Consider the following 24,317-nt stretch of genomic DNA (forward strand, 5'->3'; position numbering starts at 1 on the left):
AGAAGAGTTACATGGTGTGTTAAGTGGTGGTGTCCCACCCTTTCAGGTTGTTGGCTTGAGGTAGGACAAAATATATTTAAATAGTGGAGTAGGGTGGTGTTATTTTGTATTTTCTTGTGAGTGTATTGTTAGATGTATTTGTTTATTTATTTTTTCAAGCAAAGTATAAGGAAGTTGTACTCCAGTCTAGTAGGTGGCGGTAATGGAACATTTATTGGATGCCAAACGCCGTTAGACCTCATCGAAGAAGTAGTAGTATTTGGTCAAGTTGTAAAGTGCTTTGTATCACTTTGGTTACTATGGAGGCAGTTGGTTAGCTAGCTACGGTAATGTTAGCCGTTAAATTCACACACACAAGACCGAGGATCACAAAAAGTCACAAAAATGTGAGTTGATAGCTAGGGACTATAGCTAAGGTTCTGTCTGCAATAACATTTAGTTATTGACATAACCTTGTTCTGTTCAATGTTCTCTACCTAACGTTATATAGCTACAGTACCGTTATAGCTAGGAACGTTAACTAGTAACTAAATAACGTTACCCAAATTAATGTTAAGTTCAAAAGAATACTAACGTTAGCGTGGAACCCCGTATTATCGGTATATTCAACAGCGTTTAAGAAATATATTACCTTCAACAGTGTTGTCTTGTGATCAAGCCATCAATGTTTTGTGATTATTGGTGTCATAAAAATGTTAACGTTAGCTAACGGGTCAGCAATTAGCATGTTTGACATTTCAGTGGAAATACTAACGTTATCAGCTTAAAAAATGAGAAGCCAACCCCGTATCCGAAGTGTTTACTAGATAGTTGGCTAACTTTCTGGTAAAAAAAAAATGTTTTTACTCGCATGTCAACTTTTCATTGCGTAGCCCGTTGCGCCCTCCTGTGGACTCTTAAAAAATGTTTCTTCATCAACATATTCAGTGTTGTAACCAAATAATGTGTCATAATTTGTTTTATAGATTAATCTTATGTTTTGAGAAAGTAAAGTTTAATACTAAAATATAAATTTGTTTAAATAAATAGAACTTTAATTTCAGTCATATGCATTGACATAAACAACTTAAACACTGTTGGAGTTTGTTGCAAAGATGCACTTGGAAAGTAAAGGAAGAAATGCACAAGATGGGTTGAATAAATGTATACACTGCTCAAAAAAATAAAGGGAACACTAAAATAACACATCCTAGATCTGAATGAATGAAATATTCTTATTAAATACTTTTTTCTTTACATAGTTGAATGTGCTGACAACAAAATCACACAAAAATTATCAATGGAAATCAAATTTATCAACCCATGGAGGTCTGGATTTGGAGTCACACTCAAAATTAAAGTGGAAAACCACACTACAGGCTGATCCAACTTTGATGTAATGTCCTTAAAACAAGTCAAAATGAGGCTCAGTAGTGTGTGTGTGGCCTCCACGTGCCTGTATGACCTCCCTACAATGCCTGGGCATGCTCCTGATGAGGTGGCGGATGGTCTCCTGAGGGATCTCCTCCCAGACCTGGACTAAAGCATCCGCCAACTCCTGGACAGTCTGTGGTGCAACGTGGCATTGGTGGATGGAGCGAGACATGATGTCCCAGATGTGCTCAATTGGATTCAGGTCTGGGGAACGGGCGGGTCAGTCCATAGCATCAATGCCTTCCTCTTGCAGGAACTGCTGACACACTCCAGCCACATGAGGTCTAGCATTGTCTTGCATTAGGAGGAACCCAGGGCCAACCGCACCAGCATATGGTCTCACAAGGGGTCTGAGGATCTCATCTCGGTACCTAATGGCAGTCAGACTACCTCTGGCGAGCACATGGAGGGCTGTGCGGCCCCCCAAATAAATACCACCGCACACCATGACTGACCCACTGCCAAACCGGTCATGCTGGAGGATGTTGCAGGCAGCAGAACGTTCTCCACGGCGTCTCCAGACTCTGTCACATGTGCTCATGTGCTCAGTGTGAACCTGCTTTCATCTGTGAAGAGCACAGGGCGCCAGTGGCAAATTTGCCAATCTTGGTGTTCTCTGGCAAATGCCAAAAGTCCTGCACGGTGTTGGGCTGTAAGCACAAACCCCACCTGTGGACGTCGGGCCCTCATACCACCCTCATGGAGTCTGTTTCTGACCGTTTGAGCAGACACATGCACATTTGTGGCCTGCTGGAGGTCATTTTGCAGGGCTCTGGCAGTGCTCCTCCTTGCACAAAGGCGGAGGTAGCGGTCCTGCTGCTGGGTTGTTGCCCTCCTACGGCCTCCTCCACGTCTCCTGATGTACTGGCCTGTCTCCTGGTAGAGCCTCCATGCTCTGGACACTACGCTGACAGACACAGCAAACCTTCTTGCCACAGCTCGCATTGATGTGCCATCCTGGATGAGCTGCACTACCTGAGCCACTTGTGTGGGTTGTAGACTCCGTCTCATGCTACCACTAGAGTGAAAGCACCGCCAGCATTCAAAAGTGACCAAAACATCAGCCAGGAAGCATAGGAACTGAGAAGTGGTCTGTGGTCACCACCTGCAGAACCACTCCTTTATTGGGGGTGTCTTGCTAATTGCCTATAATTTCCACCTGTTGTCTATTCCATTTCCACAACAGCATGTGAAATTTATTGTCAATCAGTGTTGCTTCCTAAATGGACAGCTTGATTTCACAGAAGTGTGATTGACTTGGAGTTACATTGTGTTGTTTAAGTGTTCCCTTTATTTTTTTGAGCAGTGTATTATATTTTAGACATGTCATTTTTTTTTTTTTACAAATAAATAATTTCTTATGAAAACAAACAAAACAAATAATTAAATCTCAACCTCCACCCCTATATTGTCACAAAAATCCAGCTCCATCGCTAACTATAGATCTCACTCTACACACCTGCAGTGGAACCAGTGCTGGCAGAAGTCACAGCACACCCATGGCACCTCGGGCCTACACTCTTACGGGGAGCTTGCAGGTGGATCACGCTCCCCGCAGGGAGCACAGCGAGTGGTGTCTTCTTTTATTTGGAAACAAAACACATCAAATTGATTAACATGGTTTTTCAAAGTGTAGAAGTACTACAGCAACAATAGTAATTGATACAAATGAGAGAGAGAAAGTTGGTCCAGAGGAGGCCGGTTTGGTGGTGACAGACAGGGGGGGTGATGTGGTGGTGGTGGTGGACGAAACCACTGACAATGGCTTGGAGGAGCTGGTGTTTGTTATGGTGGGGTTAAGGGGCCGATGATGGTGTGGCCGGGAGAATAGGCACGTGGCCTTCTTCTGTAGCTGGGGGGTCCTACAAGTGTTGCACACTGGGAGGCACTGACGGTGGTGATGCAGCTGTCAGGAGTGGTTCCAGCGGGAGGTCCAGCGGAGACGATGGCGTCAATGGTCTCATCCATGGCAGCCCTCTCCTGTGCCCTCTGTGTTCTGAGGGCTGCCCGACGCTCTTTCTCCTCCGCCCTCTCCTTCTCACCCCTCTCCTGCCACTGGCGCGTGTATTCTTCCCCGGTGAGGCATGTGACGACCACAGGGAGTCTTCTGTATTGGTCTAGCCGATACTTCAGGACAGTAAGGATGTGCCTCAGGTCCTTTGCTATCAGCATCCCCCTCTATTAGGGGGTGTTCTTCTAGAGCTAGGGCTGGAGCAGGGACTGGGACTGGAGCAGGGGCTGAGGGTCCTCCTGTGGTCGCTGGGGAGGAGGTGCTGATAGACGGTACAGTGCTACTGGTTCCAGGAGAGCCGGTAGTGGGACCCGGTAGGGACCGAGACGCCATTAAACGGGACACTTCAATGGCTGAAGGGTCAAAAGGGAAAAGGCCATACTTCTTAAACCCTTCCACCATGTAGCGCATGTCCTTGCAGCGCTGGTACGGGTAGCGGAATACTCTGGCAAATTCAGATTTGTTTACAATGTAGGATCGGTCAATATGGCTGAGGTCTCCAGCTACCTTGGAGTGTGTTGGAAGACAAAGAGGTATAACCCCTTCCCTTAGTGCTGCTGCGAGCACATCCGGGTCCATGTGGCTCTTGTGTCCATTTTTTAAAAATGTATTTGAACTTTTTTTGAACTAGGCAAGTCAGCTAAGAACACATTTTTATTTTCAATGACTGCCTATGAACAGTGGGTTAACTGCCTTTTTCAGAGGCAGAACAACAGATTTTTACCTTGTCAGCTCGCGGATTCGATCTTGCAACCTTTCGGTTACAAGTCCAACGCTCTAACCACTAGGCTACCTAAACCACTTCCTGAACAGGTCCCTGTCAGGGGGGGGGGGGGGGTGCCAGCACAGTTTTGCGCCCCGGGGAGCCAGCACTTTGTGCCTGCTCTGGTCGCTACGAAACCCAGATTCATCGCATCGTTATAGATTTGTTCTAGGTTTCTCCCTCAATCCACTCTCTCTTCCAAGTGCTTCTCATAAGAAGTAAAGAAGGTGTCTATGTCAGACGTGTGGCACACTCAGCTGTCCCCCTAACTATGTTGTCCGGCCTCCTCAAGCTCAGGTTCTTGTGCCTCTTCCTGAACATTTCCCACCACCTTTTCCCCAGCGGTGGGATTGTTTCCCCTGGGTGCCGAAACCTAGAATAGAATATAAAATTGTCCATCCAGGATGAAAATGTTTGTTTTGGCATCACCATACACATCCACATTTACATCACACACATTGAGAACAGTCAGTCCAGCATTCTACATACATAAACACATAGAACACCAAATACTTGCGCAGTAGATACATGGCTGGCGCAGTAGATACTGTACTGCACCAGATAATGTTCATCCTCTGGTGCAAGCGATGTGGGTGGTCCACTGCGACAACCATGGGTTACCGGCCGCTCAGCTAATCTGCCACGGTCTGCCGAGGTACACCATGCACCTTGGTAGGTAAGAAAATAAAACTGTTACTAGCAGATAAAATTCACATACACGTGGTAATCTCCTAAAAACAAAAGATGCCTAACCTGGGCAGCCTGGCGGCTAGCCATCCCTGCCCCGCAGTCCTCCATGGCATGGAAAATGTCCATCTCACTCCACTGCTTTCTCTTGACTTTCTCCATGCTGTGGTGCTAAATAACTTGGCACACAATACACGTTTTAGAAAGATAACTTAATCTGAATATGTATAAACATTTACATTTCAGAGCTAAGGCATTGAAAGGTGATGATGATCACAATAACTGAAAGTGTACTGACGTTTTTTGTTTGATATCTGTAATGAAAATTAGTGTCCCAATTAGTTTAATATTGATGCATACATTGTAACATTTGACTAAATACTGCCTCTATGTACTGTAGCTGTTGTAAGATTAAACATAGCCAACAGTGATAGGTGTCAAAAAGTTCATGGTTCAAATAGAATTTTTGCAGATTGTGCAAAACGCCCCCATCAGAGGACTCCAATTTTGATACGGTAAAAGCTTGACAACATTCAGTTGTTTTCATATGTATTATCTAACGCTTACAATTTATTTTCTTTTTGCTTACTTAACAGTTATATCAACATTTAGCAACCAAGCTAGCAACATTAGCAAATCCGTTAACTATATTTGAGGTAAAAAGTTGGATATTAAATGTTGTTTGGTCTGTCGCGTAGTTGAAGTTTATGTTATATCGTAAAATAACTCACTTTTGTACATCGTGCTGGTCCGTACAATTGACCTTATTTTAGCGCCCAAAAAACGTAATACTTCCAGATCGACTGTAATATCAATGCCATTGTAAAGCACAATTTCTCTCTTTTCCAACAAAGTCAATGACGAGACCTTCATGATGCCCATCTCTGCATGATTCAAGAAGGCAATGAGCTCCGTCGGGTCTTTTTAAAAATGGGGGGGGAAGCGAAACCTATTGCGTGATAGTGAGTAGAGATGTCGTGAGGGGAAACGTCTTTTTTCACTCACTGTCCAACTTATCACCTTATCGCCTCTAAAATGTAAATAAAACATGATAAATAGTTTTATACAATGTGTCATTACATACATATTTGAAGGTCTGTGTCAAATTTGAATCAGGTTTAGGGAGGGGTTAAAGTGATCTTGAAGTAAACAGCGGCTTTTGAGAGTCATGATAGCTTGCAGTGATGACGCAAAAAATGACTTGGTATCCCACCTTACCCTGTCCATTTCTTGTTTTTAAAAGGTGAGAGAAGTGCTACACTTGGTGGAGAGAGGCTGTAAGACAGAATTAGTTGCTTTATGCGTGCTGTACGTTACGCACAGCGTCGGAGGGATCCGTTTTTTCACATTTTCTCCAATACTATAGACCCATTACCATGTCAATCAATGTTTGAATAGAAACGTAGTTCACACCCCAGATTTTCATGTCAACACAGTCGCTACAGTCCCATTAGTTTTCTTTGCAGCCTCGTTTGAATGTCGCGGTTGCGCACATTTGTACCGAATGGGGTTAGCGTACGTTACAACGTGTATGTATACATGTTACTTTTTTGAAAACCCTCAACCTTACTTAACTTACATAAATTGCAATAAAAATCAGTGGTCAGCTAGCTAGAAGCGTGTCTTTAGTCGCAAAACTTACCGTTATTTTCCAGTCCATTTAAATGTTGAGCTCGAGGTGATTTAGTCCTCCAACCACTAGAAAGTATCCGAAGTTAGGGGGTGGCCGATGTTGGGGGGAAATTAGCTAGCTAACGTTAGATAAAAATTGCTGACACCATTCAAATCAATGAGGGTTTGGAACTTTAAAGCTAATTTATCTCAATCATCTTTTTGATAGAGCCTTACTAGCTAATGTTATCGTCCCAAGTGCTTGATATTGTTAATGTTTGTTGCTAGCGTTAGTTGGTTTGACTTGTGTTAACGCACTGATACTGTGAATAAAACTAATTTGTAAAGTTAGGGTATGCTACGTTAATCAGCTAGATAACTAAGTAGCAAGCTAGCTAACGAACGACAAAGTTATTTATATCTTGACTTCTTCTAGCCAGATTCATTGGTTTTTGTTTGCTGGAAATCCCTGATATAACTCTGCTATCTATGGTAGAACTTAAGACTAGCTTCATTCAACAGTCACTAGGTAACTTAGCTAGATAAAATAGCTAGCTAATTAATTTTGCTAGCAGCTACCTAATGTTAGCTTCATAAATTGATCAAATCCCCCACTTCACAGCTTCACAATGAAAAAGGGGGTTACGCAGAGGATCTCACCCAGGAGAGGAGCCAAAGTAAGCTTAAGGATACAGAGTCTGGGCTCACCACTGTTGGACCCTTACAGCCTTACTCCATATCCCACCCGTTTACCTCTCCACCGGACAACCCACTCCAAGATGGACAGTAATCACCAGTTAGACATTACTGATGCGAATGAAGATTGTCTACTCGCAGAGACTGTGGCCATTGAAGGTAGAAAAGGACGAGTCTGGTCAAAACATTCAGGTACTAGCTAGCTACAACAATTCCTTTAATGTGTTGCTTTCACCTTTGACCTGTTTGGATGAAACACTCTTTTTCGTCATTTTGGTATAGATGAAGAGAGTATCCAGGGAATCAGATATATCACAGAGGACCTGATCTCGAGACTGACCAAGCAGGACAATCTAGCCTTTGTACGGTCCCTAAACCTGGCCGTAATAAAGAGTGGAGAGAAGAAATTCAAGGTAAGAATTATGTGATGAAGCTGAAATATCCTTTTCCATCAGTCGGATTTAACAATCACCAAAACAGCACCATGTAGGAGACCTACGGTAAAGGCGCACAGAGACAACAAAGCTTGTTTTCAAAATCATCAAAGATATATTATTTTAACCCAAAACTTTTTAATAAAGACCTTTATAGTCAAATATAATGGGGAAGGGAATGAGAGAGCTACTTTAGAGTTTGGAAGGGATTCTGATCATTGAGCATTGAGTGATTAACTGAGGTAAGACTTCAGTGCAGGACAGGGGTTGAGGTGTTCAGAGTATCGGTGTGCCGATCTTGTCATAATTGTATCTGTTTTATCACACTTGATACTCGTAATTGGATTTACTCGTGATCGGAAAACCCAGAAGTGCGCTTTAAATGCCAGTAAAGCCTATTCCTCAAGTGTGCATTACTATACTACCACTTAGAGCGCATCTCACAGCGCATCGTTATGTTCCTTCACACACATTGTTCAAAGGTAAATTATCCCGATAGATGAAAATGTACATGATTTACTTACTTAGTCCTATTCAAACGAACATTTTCTCTCCCGACACTTATGCCACAACATTTGTACAATTAAAATAAACAATCAACATTTGTCATTTTATCTTCGAATGATCTGCCGCTTGATAAACATTCCTGGGCGAGAAAAATAATAGCAAGCAAGCATGGGCTTGGATCGTGACATAACGTCGTCAGCAATGGAATAATTATACGGACAGACTAAGTAGACAGAAAAAAACAACCATATGGCTTCAGCAAAGTCGGCAGGATATTATTAGATTGAACAACAATGACTAGCTACGGATTCTGATTCATACACAATGTTTGGAGAAGGGAGACTTGTGCCATGAGACGAGTGACCGTGTGACTGAAACAGAGCTTGTTCTAATCCAATCATTGCAGCAGGCCCAACCGATACCCCACCCGTTTTTTTACAGACAGAAGAACTAGCCAATAGTTGTTTAGAGCACATAGCGCTTCACACTGAGTGAAAGAGCGATGCGTGCTGGTAGCTGAAAGCACATTTTTTAGATCACAGATAATTACAAAAAATACTTGTCATAATCGTATTTGGAAAATTCTCCATATGCGTTACGATACTAATTTTGTCTGACGGTATTGTGACGTGGAAAAAACATTGGATTTGAAAAAAGTCATCCACATCAACTATTGTTTTTAGGGAAAAATTTAAACCGCAGGTTTCAAATCAAATGTTATTTGTAATATGCGCTGAATACAACAATCTTATTCTGAAATGCTTATTTACAAGCCCTCAACCAACAATGCAGTTAAGAAAATATTTACTAAATAACCTAAAGAATATATTTTTTAAATAAAATAACAATAACGAGGCTATATATATGGGGGTACCGGTACCGAGTCAATATATTGGGGTACGTGTTAGTCGAGGTAATATGTACATGTAGGTAGGGGTAAAGTGACTATGCATAGATAATAAACTGCAAGTAGCAGCAGCGTTAAAAAGAAAGGGGGGGGGGCAATGGAAATAGTTCGGATAGCCATTTGATTAGCTATTCAGCAGTCTTATGGCTTGGGGGAGGAAGCTGTTAAGGAATGTTAAGACTTGGCGATCTGGTACCACTTGCCGTGCGATAGCAGAGAGAATAGTCTAGGGTGGCTGGAGTCTTTGGCAATTTTTAGGGCCTTCCTCTGACACAGCCTGGTATAGAGGTCCTGGATGGCTGGAAGCTTGGCCCCAGTGATGTACCGGGCCGTACGCACTACCCTCTGTAGCGCCTTGCGGTCTGATGCAGAGCATTTGCCATACCAGGCAGTGATGCTCTCGATGGTGCAGCTGTAGAACTTTTTGAGAATCTGAGGACTCATGCCCAATCTTTTCAGGCTCCTGAGGGGGAATAGTTGTTGTCGTGCCCTCTTCACGACTGCCTTGGTTGTGTTTTGACCGAGATAGTTTGTTGGTGATGTGGACACCAAGGAACTTGAAGCTCTCGACCTGCTCCACCACAGCTCCATCGACGAGAATGGCAGCGTGCTCGGCTCTCCTTTTCCTGTAGTCTACGATCATCTTCTTTGTCTTGATCCCGTTGAGGGAGAGGTTGTTGTCCTTTTACCACACTGCCAGGTCTATGACCTCCCTACAGGCTGTCTCATCGTTATCGGTGATCAAGCACCGACCGTTGTTGTCTGCAAACTTTTGTCACCAATTGGCAACAGATTGTAATGCGAATATTCAAAAATATGCATAAAGAAAATATGCAAATTTTCTCACCAGTGGTATGTTTCCGCCAAACTGACTTGTTGCAGATAAAAATCAGTGTGTGATAACATAACTTAAACGAAAAAGTACATTTCGTGTGCACTTTCATGTACTGTATTATAATCTAAAGTTCACTGTGGTTCCCTTGCATTTTCAACTCTACCGATAGTTTTGTCACAATAACAGTTGGGTTAAATAGCAAATCTGCCTACTCTGGTTGGCACGTGCGCTCTAGCCAGAAGATACAGTGTGGCAAGGCTGTCTACATAATGATATTATTATTATTACTTTCACCACCCTGTGAAGTTCATCATAAATTATTTAATCTGTAGCCTAATAAACTGCATGGTTTCATGATTCGTAGTGGAAGGACCACACACCAGATCATCGCATGACTCCAAGTTTACTTTCGATATGATGGTTTTTATATCAATATTTGCGCACAGCCTAGCGGTTAAGAGCTTTAGCCCAGTAACCAAAAGCTTGTTGGTTCGAATCCCCGAGATGACTAGGTGAAAAGTCTGTCGATGTGCCATTCAGCATTGCACTTAACCCTAATTGCTCCCGTAAGTCGCTCTTGATAAGAGCGTCTGCTAAATGACTAAAATGTCAAATGTAATTGTCATAAAGGTGTTTCCAGCGCTATTTCTCGCATAATTAATTTTACCGACACAAAAAGATCCCACCATCGTGAATGAACAAATTATCTGTCGGCATTTATAAAATTGTACCGAAACTTCCTGTTTCCATCACAGCTGTCGTGATTATTATTATTTGTTTGTTATGACTTGCATAAAACGGATGGAAATGGATGGAAGCATGTTAGTGGTAACCAAATTTCAACATTGACAAACCTTGTGTAAAATATGTTGAATTTGTACCTTTTTAAAATGTCAGATCTTCAATGTTATATCCACTATTAGAAGAAGAAAAAAACAATAGGCTGGGCACAGCACCTACTGGAGAATTGATCTTCAGCTACCCTTTGGTCTCCCATCCAGGGTTTTAACCAAGCCCTGCATAGCTATTGTCACTGACTATTACCAATGTGCCATCGTGAGAATGATTGAGATCTCCAATAAAAACTAAATAGATTTACTGTTGCTATCAGTCATTCCAAAGGGTGGGTTTACAGAGCAAATGAAATGTGACCATACTTTATCATTCATGTATCATCAATAATGCTATTTAAGCCTATATAGCAGTTGCAAAGTCATCAACATCTATTGTTTCAATTCAACACAGAATTCAACTTAAAAATAGACAATACAATAGGTCTAGGGTTTCAAGCTCTTGTTGATTTTAAATTGTATAATATGTAGTGATATTGAAATGTGCTTGGTTGTCAACGCAACCAAATACAGTATCAACATTTGAAGGAGATCTATCTTCTGCTTGGATAGTACCTTCTGTGCACGTCTCCAAAAAATCTAAGTTAAAGAATAGGACTAAACCAAACTATATTTAAATTTGATTGATTTAATCCTATTCTTTAATTTAGATTTTTGGTTGAGATGGAGATGTGAATCCAACACAGCAATTATTAATTTGTAGAAAAACTGTAATTAAAACCAGACTAAGTCAGTGGCAGAAGATGAATCCCCTTTAAATGTTGATATTTGGTAACTTTAGGAAATTTACTGTATTACAAAAGTAATCTTAAAAACAAATGTAACATTCAATCTTAAAATTAGTAACATCCATGGCCACATTGAGGTTACTGTAACTATACATTTTTTTCTTCTCTAATCATATAAAGCGTGCATGTTCAAGATTGCATGCATACTGTAGGTTGTTGCAGGTCTGTGGAGATCGTCACAATTGCTGTAATATTTTGCACAGAATCTTGAACAGTATTGGTCACTTGCACCCTGTACAGTGCATTCGGAAATTATTCAGACCCCTTGACTTTCCACATTTTGTTACGTTACAGCCATATTCTAAAATTGGTTAAATAGTTTTTTTCCTCAATCTACACACAATACCCCATAATGACAAGCAAAAACTGTTTTTTTTACACTGTTGCAAAGTTATAAAAAAAAAAAGATAAAACTGATCACATTTAGATAAGTATTCAGACCCTTTACTGTACTTTGTTGACGCACCTTTGGCAGCGATTACAGCCTTGAGTCTTCTTGGGTATGATGCTACAAGCTTGGCACACCTGTATTTGGGAAGTTTCCCATTCTTCTCTGCAGATCCTCTCAAGCTCTATCAGGTTGGATGGGGAGCGTCGCTGCACAACTATTTTCAGGTCTGCATAGATGTTCGATCGGGTTCAAGTCCGGGCTCTGGCTGTGCCACTCAAGGACATTCAAAGACTTGTCCCAAAGCCACTCCTGCGTTGTCTTGGTTGTGTGCTTAGGGTTGTTGTCCTGTTGGAAGGTGAACCTTCTCCCCAGTCTGAGATCCTGAGCGCTCTGGAGCAGGTTTTCATCAAGGATCTCTCTGTACTTTGCTCCGTTCATCTTTCCCTCGATCCTGACTAGTCTTCCAGTCCATGTCACTGAAAAATATCCCCACAGCATGATGCTGCCACCACTATACTTTACCGTAGGGATGGTGCCACGTTTCCTCCAGACGTGATGCTTGGCATTCAGGCCAAATAGTTCAATCTTGTTTTCATCAGACAAGATAATCTTGCTTCTCATGGTCTGAGAGTCTTTAGGTGCTTTTTGCCAAACTCCAAGTGGGCTATCATGTGCCTTTTACTGATAAGTGGCTTCCGCCTGGCCTCTACCATAAAGGCCTGATTGGTGGAGTAACTGCAGAGATGGTTGTCGTTCTAAAAGGTTCTCCCATCTCCACAGAGAAAGTCTGGAGCTCTTTCAGAGTGACCATCAGGTTCTTGGTCACCTCCCTGACCAAGGCCCTTCTCCCCCGATTGCTCAGTTTGGCCGGGCGGCCAGCACTAGGAAGACTCTTGGTTGTTCCAAACTTCTTCCATTTAAGAATAATGGAGGCCACTGTGTTCTTGGGGACCTTCAATGCTGCAGACATTTTTTGGTACCTTTCCCCAGATCTGTGTCTCAACGCAATCCTGTCTCTGAGCTCACTGCCAATTCCTTTGACATCATGTCTTGGTTTTTGCTCTGACATCCACTGTCAACTGTGGGACCTTATATAGACAGGTGTGTGCCATTCCAAATCATGTCCAATCACTTTAATTCACCACAGGCAGACTCCAGTCAAGTTGTAGAAACATCTCAAGGATGATCAATGGAAATGGGATGCACCGGATGAATGAATGAAGTACCTTACTGTGATTGTTATCATTTAAAATGGCCAAAAAGAAACAAATATCTTCTTAGCAAACATACATTTCTCAAGCAAGAATTTTGGTGGTCTAATTGGGGAGATGAAAACTAGCTGTTATTGACAGAGGTTTGTAACTGTCTTTCTTATTGGTCTATTAACACATTTACTGATGTCACCAGGCAGGCCTAAACTCCACCACACCAAACAGGTGGACTTTTTAGGCCGGTCTTTTCAAACAGCTCTTACACTAAAAAGGCATTATCATAATTTTCTGAATTTCACAGCATTATTCCAATCTCATAGTGTGGGAATATGTATAAAACACAAGCAGGAAATTCACGTTTTTGACTGCACAGGGCCCTTAACCAAAAATCATGGTTTTTGCTTGTGCTTTTAGATGGTTGAAATCGTAGTGGTTACACATTGGAAATTCAACAACATTTTTGCTGTCTTTTTGAGTGGTTAAATATAGTTTAATCTCATTGATCAACGTCTCAACCAAATATTACCTAACTTCCAAATTGAAATGATGTGGTGTTCCCAGTGGGATCAAATGTAGCCCATGAAACTTTCCTGAATTAAAACCCTGATCATCCACATACCATGTGAAAAAATGTGCTGCGTCAACCTCTTTTAATCACACTTAATGGATGATGTGATAAATGATCATAATTCTGAATTGATTTCGACATCCCAGAGAAGACAGTAGAAACGTCCATATGTGTAAGGGCTGTCTCTCTCCTCATCCTCGGACGAGGAGAGGAGAGAAGGATCATCAGACCAAAATGCAGCAGTAGGGAAATAGGCCATCTTTTTATTTGAAAAAACTATGATGGCAACACGAAAAAACAAAACACTTTCAAAAATACAAAACAAGAAAACGACGTTGACGAAACCTGAACATAAACTTACATAACTAAACGTAAACTCACGGACAGGAAACAGACGACATCAAAATAAACGAACAGCCAAACAGTCCCGTATGGTACATACATACGACGACACAGGAGACAATCACCCACAAACAAACAGTGAGAACACCCTACCTAAATATGACTCTTAATTAGAGGAGAACGCAAAACACCTGCCTCTAATTAAGAGCCATACCAGGCAACCAAAACCAACATAGAAACAGATAACATAGACTGCCCACCCAAAACACATGCCCTGACCATAAACACATACAAAAACAACATAAAACAGGTCAGGACCGTTACAGAACCCCCCCCTCAAGGTGCGAACGCCGGGCGCACCAGCACAAAGTCCAGGGGAGGGTCTGGGTGGGCAGTTGACCACGGTGGTGGCTCAGGCTCTGGACGCTGTCCCCACACCACCATAGTCACTCCCCGCTTCTGTCTTCCCCTTCCAATGACCACCCTAAAACTAACATCCCCTAAATAAACAGCCAGCACCGGGAGACGGGGCAGCACCGGGACAAGGGGCAGCACCGGGACAAGGGGCAGCACCGGGACAAGGGGCAGCACCGGGACAAGGGGCAGCACCGGGACAAGGGGCAGCACCGGGACAAGGGGCAGCACCGGGACAAGGGGCAGCACCGGGATAAAGGGCAGCACCGGGACAAGGGGCAACACCGGGACAAGGGGCAGGTCCCGGCTGATATACTCTGGCAGATCCTGGCTGAGGGACTCTGGCAGATCCTGGCTGAGGGACTCTGGCAGATCCTGGCTGAGGGACTCTGGCAGATCCTGGCTGAGGGACTCTGGCAGATCCTGGCTGAGGGACTCTGGCAGATCCTGGCTGAGGGACTCTGGCAGATCCTGGCTGAGGGACTCTGGCAGATCCTGGCTGAGGGACTCTGGCAGATCCTGGCTGAGGGACTCTGGCAGATCCTGGCTGAGGGACTCTGGCAGATCCTGGCTGAGGGACTCTGGCTGATCCTGACTGAGGGACTCTGGCTGAGGGACTCTGGCTGATCCTGGCTGAGGGACTCTGGCTGATCCTGGCTGAGGGACTCTGGCTGATCCTGGCTGAGGGACTCTGGCTGATCCTGGCTGAGGGACTCTGGCTGGTCCTGGCTGAGGGACTCTGGCTGGTCCTGGCTGAGGGACTCTGGCTGGTCCTGGCTGAGGGACTCTGGCAGGCCCTGGCTGAGGGACTCTGGCAGGCCCTGGCTGGACGGCTCTGGCTGGTCATGGCAGGACGGCTCTGGCTGGTCATGGCAGGACGGCTCTGGCTGGTCATGGCAGGACGGCTCTGGCTGGTCATGGCAGGACGGCTCTGTAGGGAGGAGAAGGAGAGACAGCCTGGTGCGGGGTCTAGGCACTGGCTGCGCTGGAGAGGAGGAAACAGCAGGAGAGAGAACCCGGAGAGACAGCCTGGTACGAGGGGCTGCCACCGGAGGACTGGTACATGGAGGTGGCACCGGGTCTACCGGACCGTGAAGGAGGACACGTGCTCTTGAGCACCGAGCCTCCCCAACCCTACCAGGTTGAATGGTCCCCGTAGCCCTGCCAGTGCGGCGAGGTGGAACAGCCCGCACTGGCCTATGCAGGCGAACCGGGGACACCACCTGTAAGGCTGGTGCCATGTACGCCGGCCCGAGGAGACGTACTGGAGGCCAGATACGTTGGGCCGGCTTCATGACATCCGGCTCGATGCCCAACCTAGCCCTCCCAGTGCGGCAAGGTGGAATAGCCCGCACTGGGCTAAGCACGCGTACTGGGGACACCGTGCGCTTTACCGCATAACACGGTGTCTTACCAGTACGACGCCTTCTACCTCCACGGTAAGCACGGGGAGTTGGCTCGGGTATCCTACCCGGCTTTGCCACACTCCTCGTGTACCCCCCCCCAAGAAATTTTTGGGCCTGACTCACGGGCTCCCAACCGCGTCGCCGCGCTGCCTCCTCATACCAGCGCCTCTCAGCCTTCGCTGCTTCCAACTCCTCCTTGGGACGTCGATATTCCCCTGGCTGAGCCCAGGGTCCTCTACCGTCCAGGATCTCCTCCCAAGTCCAGGAGTCCTTGTTGCTCTGTTGAGCACTCCCTTGCCGCTTGGTCCTAGTTTGGTGGGTGATTCTGTAAGGGCTGTCTCTCTCCTCATCCTCGGACGAGGAGAGGAGAGAAGGATCATCAGACCAAAATGCAGCAGTAGGGAAATAGGCCATCTCTTTATTTGAAAAAACTATGATGGCAACACGAAAAAACAAAACACTTTCAAAAATACAAAACAAGAAAACGACGTTGACGAAACCTGAACATAAACTTACATAACTAAACGTAAACTCACGGACAGGAAACAGACGACATCAAAATAAACGAACAGCCAAACAGTCCCGTATGGTACATACATACGACGACACAGGAGACAATCACCCACAAACAAACAGTGAGAACACCCTACCTAAATATGACTCTTAATTAGAGGAGAACGCAAAACACCTGCCTCTAATTAAGAGCCATACCAGGCAACCAAAACCAACATAGAAACAGATAACATAGACTGCCCACCCAAAACACATGCCCTGACCATAAACACATACAAAAACAACATAAAACAGGTCAGGACCGTTACAATATGCTCAGCAAGTAAAGTATTGTAATGGCAAATACCTCTCCAAGCTCCTTGTAGTTGCCATTGTTTGCAGAACTTTCCCTCTTCTGCCCTTGGCTCGTTGCAGGACGATCAACATGCCCCCTAAAAGCCAACTCTTACATGCCCAAAAATGAAGTATCACTGTTTCTTTTTCTTACCTTCTTGTTGTTGCACAATTTAACCAGACCTTCCTCCATTACATGATTGATACAGCTTTTTCCCAGAAGCTGGAATCTGATGTAGGCAATGAAATGGCTTCTTCAATTTAAAAAGGCACTATTTGTCGTTAGCGTTAGCTTGCCATTCTGGCGGAGAAAACTGCACTCTGGTAGCTAGCTACTTGATACTAAAGTTTGCAGGGCAAATTGAAGAAAATGGCACTACATCAACACAAAAATAAAGATCTAAAACCAAGAAAACAATATATAATCTACCTCCGCTGTCTCCTGTAGTTTGAATAAACTAATTTGAATTAAATAATGTCCTGAAACTGCTGAACTATTTCAATCAACCCAACAATGTCACCAACTCACCAAGCTTCTAAATCACACATGTGTAGTACTAGGTTCATTCTCTGGTCCTTTGATTTTTATGGACATGTCAGTTCATACTGCAAAAGCTTTGATGGGTTGGAGGATGTCCTCCGGAAGTTGTCATAATTACCATGTAGGTCTATGGAAGGACGTGAGGAGCACAAGCCTCCTAGTTTATTTTGGATTGAAGTCAATGTAGCCAGAGAAGGTTGGAAAATAGCTGTCCTCTGGCTACACCGTGGTGTGTCCCTAGTGGGTGCTGTTGAGATTATTGTAGACCATTGCAAAACATTGTGTTTTAATCAGGTATTTGGTGACGTGAATATATTAAAGTATATATTTTTTTACTGAGTAGAATGTTCCTCTTCTGAGGAGCCTACACTGACATAGATACAGACGTAATACAGTGGCATATCTTCTGTGTTTCAGTTCATTGAGAATTTGGAGAAGTGCGAACACCTGCAGATCCTCAACGTCAGCCATAATGTCATTGAAAAAATTGAGAAGCTTGAAAAGCTGCACAACTTGCGGGAACTACATCTCTCTAACAACATAATCCAGTAAGAGCACAGCACACTTAAACAACACTCAATCAATTCCTTTTATTGATGTACTCTGCCATTCGGTTAACAGACTACGTGTATCAAACATTTATTACGATTGCTAATTGTAATATTGTTTTTTGTAATAAAACATTTTAAGAAACATTGTTTCTTTCTGCAGTAAAATTGAGGGCCTAGAGCACATGACAAGACTTCAGCTTTTAAATCTTTCCAGCAATGACATTGAACATGTGCCTCTATGGCTGGCTAAGAAACTGAGATCACTCCAGACTTTAAACCTTCAACGTAACAAGATCTCTTCTGTGAGTATCTCTGTTTTTTCTCTGTCTTCTTCATCATGCACCACCTATGCACTTAATTTAGCCTGTTTCTATCTTTCCGATTGTAGCTAGTTTATGATGTATAATTTATTCAGGTCAGGGGTGTCATTTCAGCTAAACTTAAAGAATGGCAAAGTGACGGGGTGAGAGGATAAAAAACAATATTTGAAGATAATTTACTGCATTTCTACACAATTTAAAAACGAAATGCAATTTAGAGAACAGAAAGTATCACTTTGTTGCTGTAGCTTCATTCACCTCAGTCAATAGGGAACGTAACATTCTACAAACACATGTCATACAATTTTTTATTTATTTATTTTATTTATTTTACCGTTATTTTACCAGGTTGACTGAGAACACGTTCTCATTTGCAGCAACGACCTGGGGAATAGTTACAGGGGAGAGGAGGGGGATGAATGCGCCAATTGTAAACTGGGGATTATTAGGTGACCATGATGGTTAGAGGGCCAGATTGGGAATTTAGCCAGGACACCGGGGTTAACACCCCTACTCTTACGATAAGTGCCATGGGATCTTTAATGACCTCAGAGAGTCAGGACACCCGTTTAACGTCCCATCCGAAAGACAGCACCCTACACAGGGCAGTGTCCCCAATCACTGCCCTGGGGCATTGGGATATTTTTTTTTTTTTTTTTTTTTTTTTTACCCACAATAATTAGCTGCCTGCTACGCACTAGCTCAGAACCAGGATTAAAACTCTAGTTTAGTTTCATGTCAAGTCAAACAGCAGTTACCATACCTAAGCCATGTACTACAGCCATCTTTACATCTGCAATGTGTTGAGAAAAAGTTACGCTGTTTCCAGTAGCTGCGTCAATGCACTCTCCATAAAGCCAGCCAGCCAGCCATACAAACAGCCTTCCCTCCCTCTCCCAGGTGTCTGCAAGGTCCTAAAATAATCGTCTACATAAAAAAATCCCAGTTAAAATTTGTCTGTTTAAGCTAGAGATATCTTTTTTGCATTGGATGCGTCTCAATCCACCGCATCTGCATTGAGCGATAACGGAGCTAGAGCGGTGTTTGTCAGACCATGAGTCATCCCGAAAATCTGTCTAATCATAAAATCATCTGAACGGTTTGGCCTAAAAACTATTATGACACCTTTATGGAAAGATGAGACTCACTCAGTCACTACAAATATACATGCATCCTTCCTAACTTAGTTGCCGGAGAGGAAGGAAGCAGCTCAAGGATTTCACCATTAAGCCAATGACGACTTTAAAACAGTTAAGAGTTTAATGGCTGTGATAGGAGAAAACGGAGGATGGATCAACAACATTTTAGGTACTCCACAATACTAACATAATTGACAGAGTGATAAGAAGGAAGCCTGTACAGAATAACATATTCCAAAACATTCATTCTCTTTGCAACAAGGCACTAAAGTAATTCATGATAAAAAATAAACGTAATGGAGCAAAGCACAGGCAAAATCCTAGAGAAAAACCTGTTTTCAATCTGCTTTCCACCAGACACTGGGAGATTAATTCACCTTTCAGCAGGCCTGAAACACAAGGTCACGTTTACACTGGAGTTGCTTACCAAGAAGACAGTGAATGTTCCTGAGTGGCCTAGTTACAGTTTTGACTTAAATCTACTTGAAAATCTATGGCAAGACCTAAGAATGGTTGTTTAGCAATGATCAACAACCAATTTGACAGAGATTGAAGATCTTTTAAATATTAATGGGTAAGTGTTGCACAATACAGGTTTGGAAAGCTCTTGGAGACTTACCCAGAACGACTCAACGCTCTAATCGCTGCCAAAAGTGCTTCTACAAGGTATTGACTCAGGGGTGTGAATACTTACGTAAATTAGACATTTATTTCTAAATATTTCTAAAGATGTTTTCACTGTCAATATGGGGTAAAATATTTCATCCATTTTAAATTATCTGTCACAACAAAATGTGTAATAAGTCAAGGGGTATGAATACTTTCTGAAGGCACTGCGTTTGTGCGTACGTACGTGCATGCATGCATGCATGCATACATACATACAGTTGAAGTCGGAAGTTTACATACACTTATGTTGGAGTCATTAAAACTCGCTTTTCAACCACTCCACACATTTCTTGTTAACAAACTATAGTTTTGGCAAGTCTTTGTGCATGACAAGTAATTTTTCCAACAATTGTTTACAGATGGATTATTTCACTTATAATTCAGTGCATCACAATTCCAGTGGGTCAGAAGTTTACATACACTAAGTTGACTGCCTTTAAACAGCTTGGGAAATTCCAGAAAATGAGGTCATGGCTTTAGAAGCTTCTGATAGGCTAATTGACATAATTTGAGTCAATTGGAGGTGTATCTGTGGATGTATTTCAAGGCCTACCTTCAAACTCAGTGCCTCTTTGCTTGACATCATGGGAAAATCAAAAGAAATCAGCCAAGACCTCAGAAAAATAATTGTAGACCTCCACAAGTCTGATTCATCCTTGGGGGCAATTTCCAAACGCCTGAAGGTACCACGTTCATCTGTACAAACAATAGTGCGTGAGTATAAACACCACGGGACCACGCAGCCGTCATACCGCTCAGGAAGGAGACGCGTTCTGTCTCCTAGAGATGAACGTACTTTGGTGCGAAAAAGGCAAATCAATCCCAGAACAACAGCAAAGGACCTTGTGAATATGCTGGAGGAAATAGGTACAAAAGTATCTATATCCACAGTAAAACAAGTCCTATATCGACATAACCTGAAAGACCCCTCAGCACGGAAGAAGCCACTGCTCCAAAACTGCCATAAAAAAAAGCCTGACTACGGTTTGCACATGGGAACAAAGGTTGTACTTTTTGGAGAAATGTCCTTTGGTCGGAAGAAACAAAAATAGAACTGTTTGGCCATAATGACCATTGTTATGTTTGGAGGAAAAAGGGGGAGGCTTGCAAGCTGAAGAACACCATCTCAAACGTGATGCACAGGGGTGGCAGCCTCATGTTGTGGGGGTGCTTTGCTGCAGGAGGGACTGGTGCACTTCACAAAATAGATGGTATCATGAGGCAGGAAAATTGTGACAACATTTTGAAGCAACATCCCAAGACATCAGTCAGGAAGTTAAAAGCTTGGTCGCAAATGGGTCTTCCAAATGAACAATGACCCCAAGCATACTTCCAAAGTTGTAGCAAAATGGCTTAAGGACAACAAAGTCAATGTATTGAAGTGGCAGTCACAAAGCCCTGACCTCAATCCCATAGAAAATGTGTGGGCAGAACTGAAAAAGCGTGTGAGCAAGGAGGCCTACAAACCTGACTCAGTTATACCAGCTCTGTCAGGATGAATGAGACAAAATTTACCCAACTTATTGTGGGACTATTGTGAAAGGCTACCCAAAACGTTTGACCCAAGTTAAACAATTTAAAGGCAATGCTACCAAATACTAATTGAGTGTATGTAAACTTCTGACCCACTGGGAATGTGATGAAAGAAATACAAACTGAAATAAATCTTTCTCTACACTATTATTCTGACATTTCACATTCTTAAAATAAAGTGGTGATCCTAACTGACCTAAGACAGGTAGTTGTCACTAGGATTAAATGGCAGGAATTGTGAAAAACTGAGTGTACATGTATTTGGCTAAGGTGCATCTATACCTCCGACTTCAACTGTACATACACTGAGTTGACAAGACGTTAAGAACTCCTGCTCTTTCCATGGCAAAGACTGATCAGGTGCAAACTACTATCCCGTATTGATGTCACTTGTTAAATCCACTTCAATAATTTTAGATGAATGGGAGGAGACAGGTTAATGAAGCCTTAAGGCGATTGAGGCATGGATTGTGTGTCATTCAGAGGGTGAATGGGCAAGACAAATCATTGAAGTGCCTTTGAGCTGGGTATGGTAGTAGGTGCCAGGTGCACCTGTTGGTATCAAGAACTTCAATGATGCTGGGTTTGTCATGCTCAACAGTTTCCCGTGTATCAAGAATGGTCCACCACCCAAAGGACATCCAGCCAACTTGACACAACTGTGGGACGCATTGGAGTCAACATGAACCAGCATCCCTGTGGTGCGCTTTCGACACCTTTGTAGAGTCCATGCCTTGATGATTTGAGGGTGTTCTGAGGGCAAAAGGGGTGGGGTGCAACTCAATGTTAGGTAGGTGTTCCTAATGTTTGTTATACTCAGTGTATATTTCCACACTGAGATTGGAATAATACTGTGAATTGTGAAAATTATGATAATGCCCTTTTTTATTTGTAAGTGCTGAGCGATTAGTGCTTTTTGAGGTCGGTTCGGTTTCAATCATAAAAAAAGAATCAAGATTTCACTTTCGATACATTTTTTAAAACATTAAATTCACTCTGCATTATGTGGGTTGAAGGCTGTAACAACACAGAATATTTTTTTAAATAAAAGTCAGATGATGGTAGTGACTGCCCATGACTGCTTATCACTTATTAACCGTCAGTTATTCACATTACTTTACTTTAATAAAATATTTCAGTTGTGTATATTACATTTGTTTTATTTTATGACTTATTTAATTCCATGTCATCTCATCTCTATAGAGCTGCTGCCTATGCTGTCTGACAAATTTACTATTTTAGTAGTTCTTTAAAGTAATAAAGCATACTTTTATGACTGCTGAATACGAACTATCACTTAGATCATGTATTTTCAGGTAGAGATACCTCACGAAGAAACTGCTCTCTGTGTATCCCCTCTTGTCTCGCATTCTTCGGTCTCTTACGTAGCAGGCGTAAAAGAAACATAGACCGGACAAGTTTAGCTGTGCAATAGATTATGGTCATTGTTGTTAGATTAGCGCAGAAAACGTGATGTAGAACATTGGCCTGTTGGAAACTACAACTCCCTACTACATCACACAGTCCGGGCATGATCTGATTTGTCTGTACAGAAAGTGCAGCACAATGTGCACATTGAGCTCACAGAAAAAAAACTACGAAGTGGAATTCAGATAATTGAACCGACGTTGGTCAGTTAGTTGTTTAAAAACTGAGAAATAACCACCATTTTGGTTAATCGCTCAGCCCTAGTAGTTTGTAAAGACCTGACATTTCATCCTGTTTTGGCGGGATGGAGTTTTGGTTCAAAATGTGTTAATAGACACATTTTAGGCCAAACAAGTGGTAAATTAGGCCAAATAGGTAGTACATTAGTTAATAGACCAATGAGAAAGAGTTCCAAACAGGTCTACCAATAACAGCTAGTTTTCCCCTCTCCACTCAGACCACTCCCAAACAGTCCTAGCAAATTTCTTGCTTGAGAAATTGCTCTTTGCAATGAAGCTATTCTTTTGTTTCTTTTTGACAATTTTAATTGAAGACAATTGCAGTCAGGTACTTAATTGTTACATAGTAATAATTTGATAATGAGATGCATTGAACCTTTTTAAGATAGTACTTTACTAATCCTCAAAGGGGAAATTTGATTGCACCAGCCAATACATTCTTGAGATGACGCCGACAGAGAGGGTCGCCTCGCTTCGCGTTCTTAGGAAACTATGCAGTATTTTTATTTTTTTATGCATTATTTCTTACATCGTTACCCCAGGAAATCTTAAGTCTTTTTACATACAGCCGGGAAGAACTATTTGATGTAAGAGCAACGTCAACTAACCAACATTACAACCAGGAATACGACTTTCCCGAAGCAGATCCTCTCTTCAGACCACCACCCAAGACAATGGATCTAATCCCAGCAGCTGACTGAAAACAACGATGCAGAAGGGGCAGACAGAGCAGTCTTCTGGTCAGGCTTCGTAAACGGGCACATCGCTCACCGCTCCCGAGTATACTACTCGCCAATGTCCAGTCTCTTGACCCAAGGTAGATGAAATTTGAGCAAGGGTTGCCTTCCAGAGAGACATCAGAGATTGTAACATTATGTTTCACAGAAACATGGCTCTCTCGGGATATGTTGTCGGAATCGGTCCAGCCACCGGGCTTCTCCATGCAACGCGCCGACAGAGATGAACACCTCTCTGGGAAGAGGAAGGGCAGGGGTGTATGCTTTATGATTAACAACTCATGGTGTGATCATAACAACAGACAGAAACTCCAGTCCTTCTGCTCACCCGACCTAGAATTCCTTACTATCAAATGCAGGCCATTCTACCTACCAAGAGAATTCTCGTCAGTTATAGTAACAGCTGGGTACACCCCCCCCTTAAGCAAACACCAAGACGGACCTCAAGGAACTTCACTGGACTATATGTAAACTGGAAA

General features: G+C 42.9%; 1 protein-coding gene across 5 annotated transcripts in view; it reads left to right on the forward strand.

Moving 5' to 3' along the window:
* Nucleotides 1-264: 264 nt before the first annotated feature.
* Nucleotides 265-24,317, forward strand: part of cntrl (centriolin) — a 102,684-nt gene continuing 78,631 nt past the window's right edge. For 4 of the 5 annotated variants that reach the window (XM_055920535.1, XM_055920537.1, XM_055920538.1 and 1 more), the window contains exons 1-5: nucleotides 6,298-6,403; nucleotides 7,108-7,373; nucleotides 7,464-7,594; nucleotides 17,640-17,770; nucleotides 17,934-18,075. In XM_055920535.1, the coding sequence (XP_055776510.1) occupies nucleotides 6,351-6,403; nucleotides 7,108-7,373; nucleotides 7,464-7,594; nucleotides 17,640-17,770; nucleotides 17,934-18,075 (723 nt within the window). In that variant the 5' untranslated portion in view covers nucleotides 6,298-6,350. Of the gene's footprint in view, nucleotides 387-6,297; nucleotides 6,404-7,107; nucleotides 7,374-7,463; nucleotides 7,595-17,639; nucleotides 17,771-17,933; nucleotides 18,076-24,317 lie in introns of those variants that run through there. The other variant, XM_055920540.1, reaches the window with a different exon arrangement.

Source organism: Salvelinus fontinalis, chromosome 4, assembly GCF_029448725.1.
Source record: "Salvelinus fontinalis isolate EN_2023a chromosome 4, ASM2944872v1, whole genome shotgun sequence".
Taxonomy (NCBI): Eukaryota; Metazoa; Chordata; class Actinopteri; order Salmoniformes; family Salmonidae; genus Salvelinus; species Salvelinus fontinalis.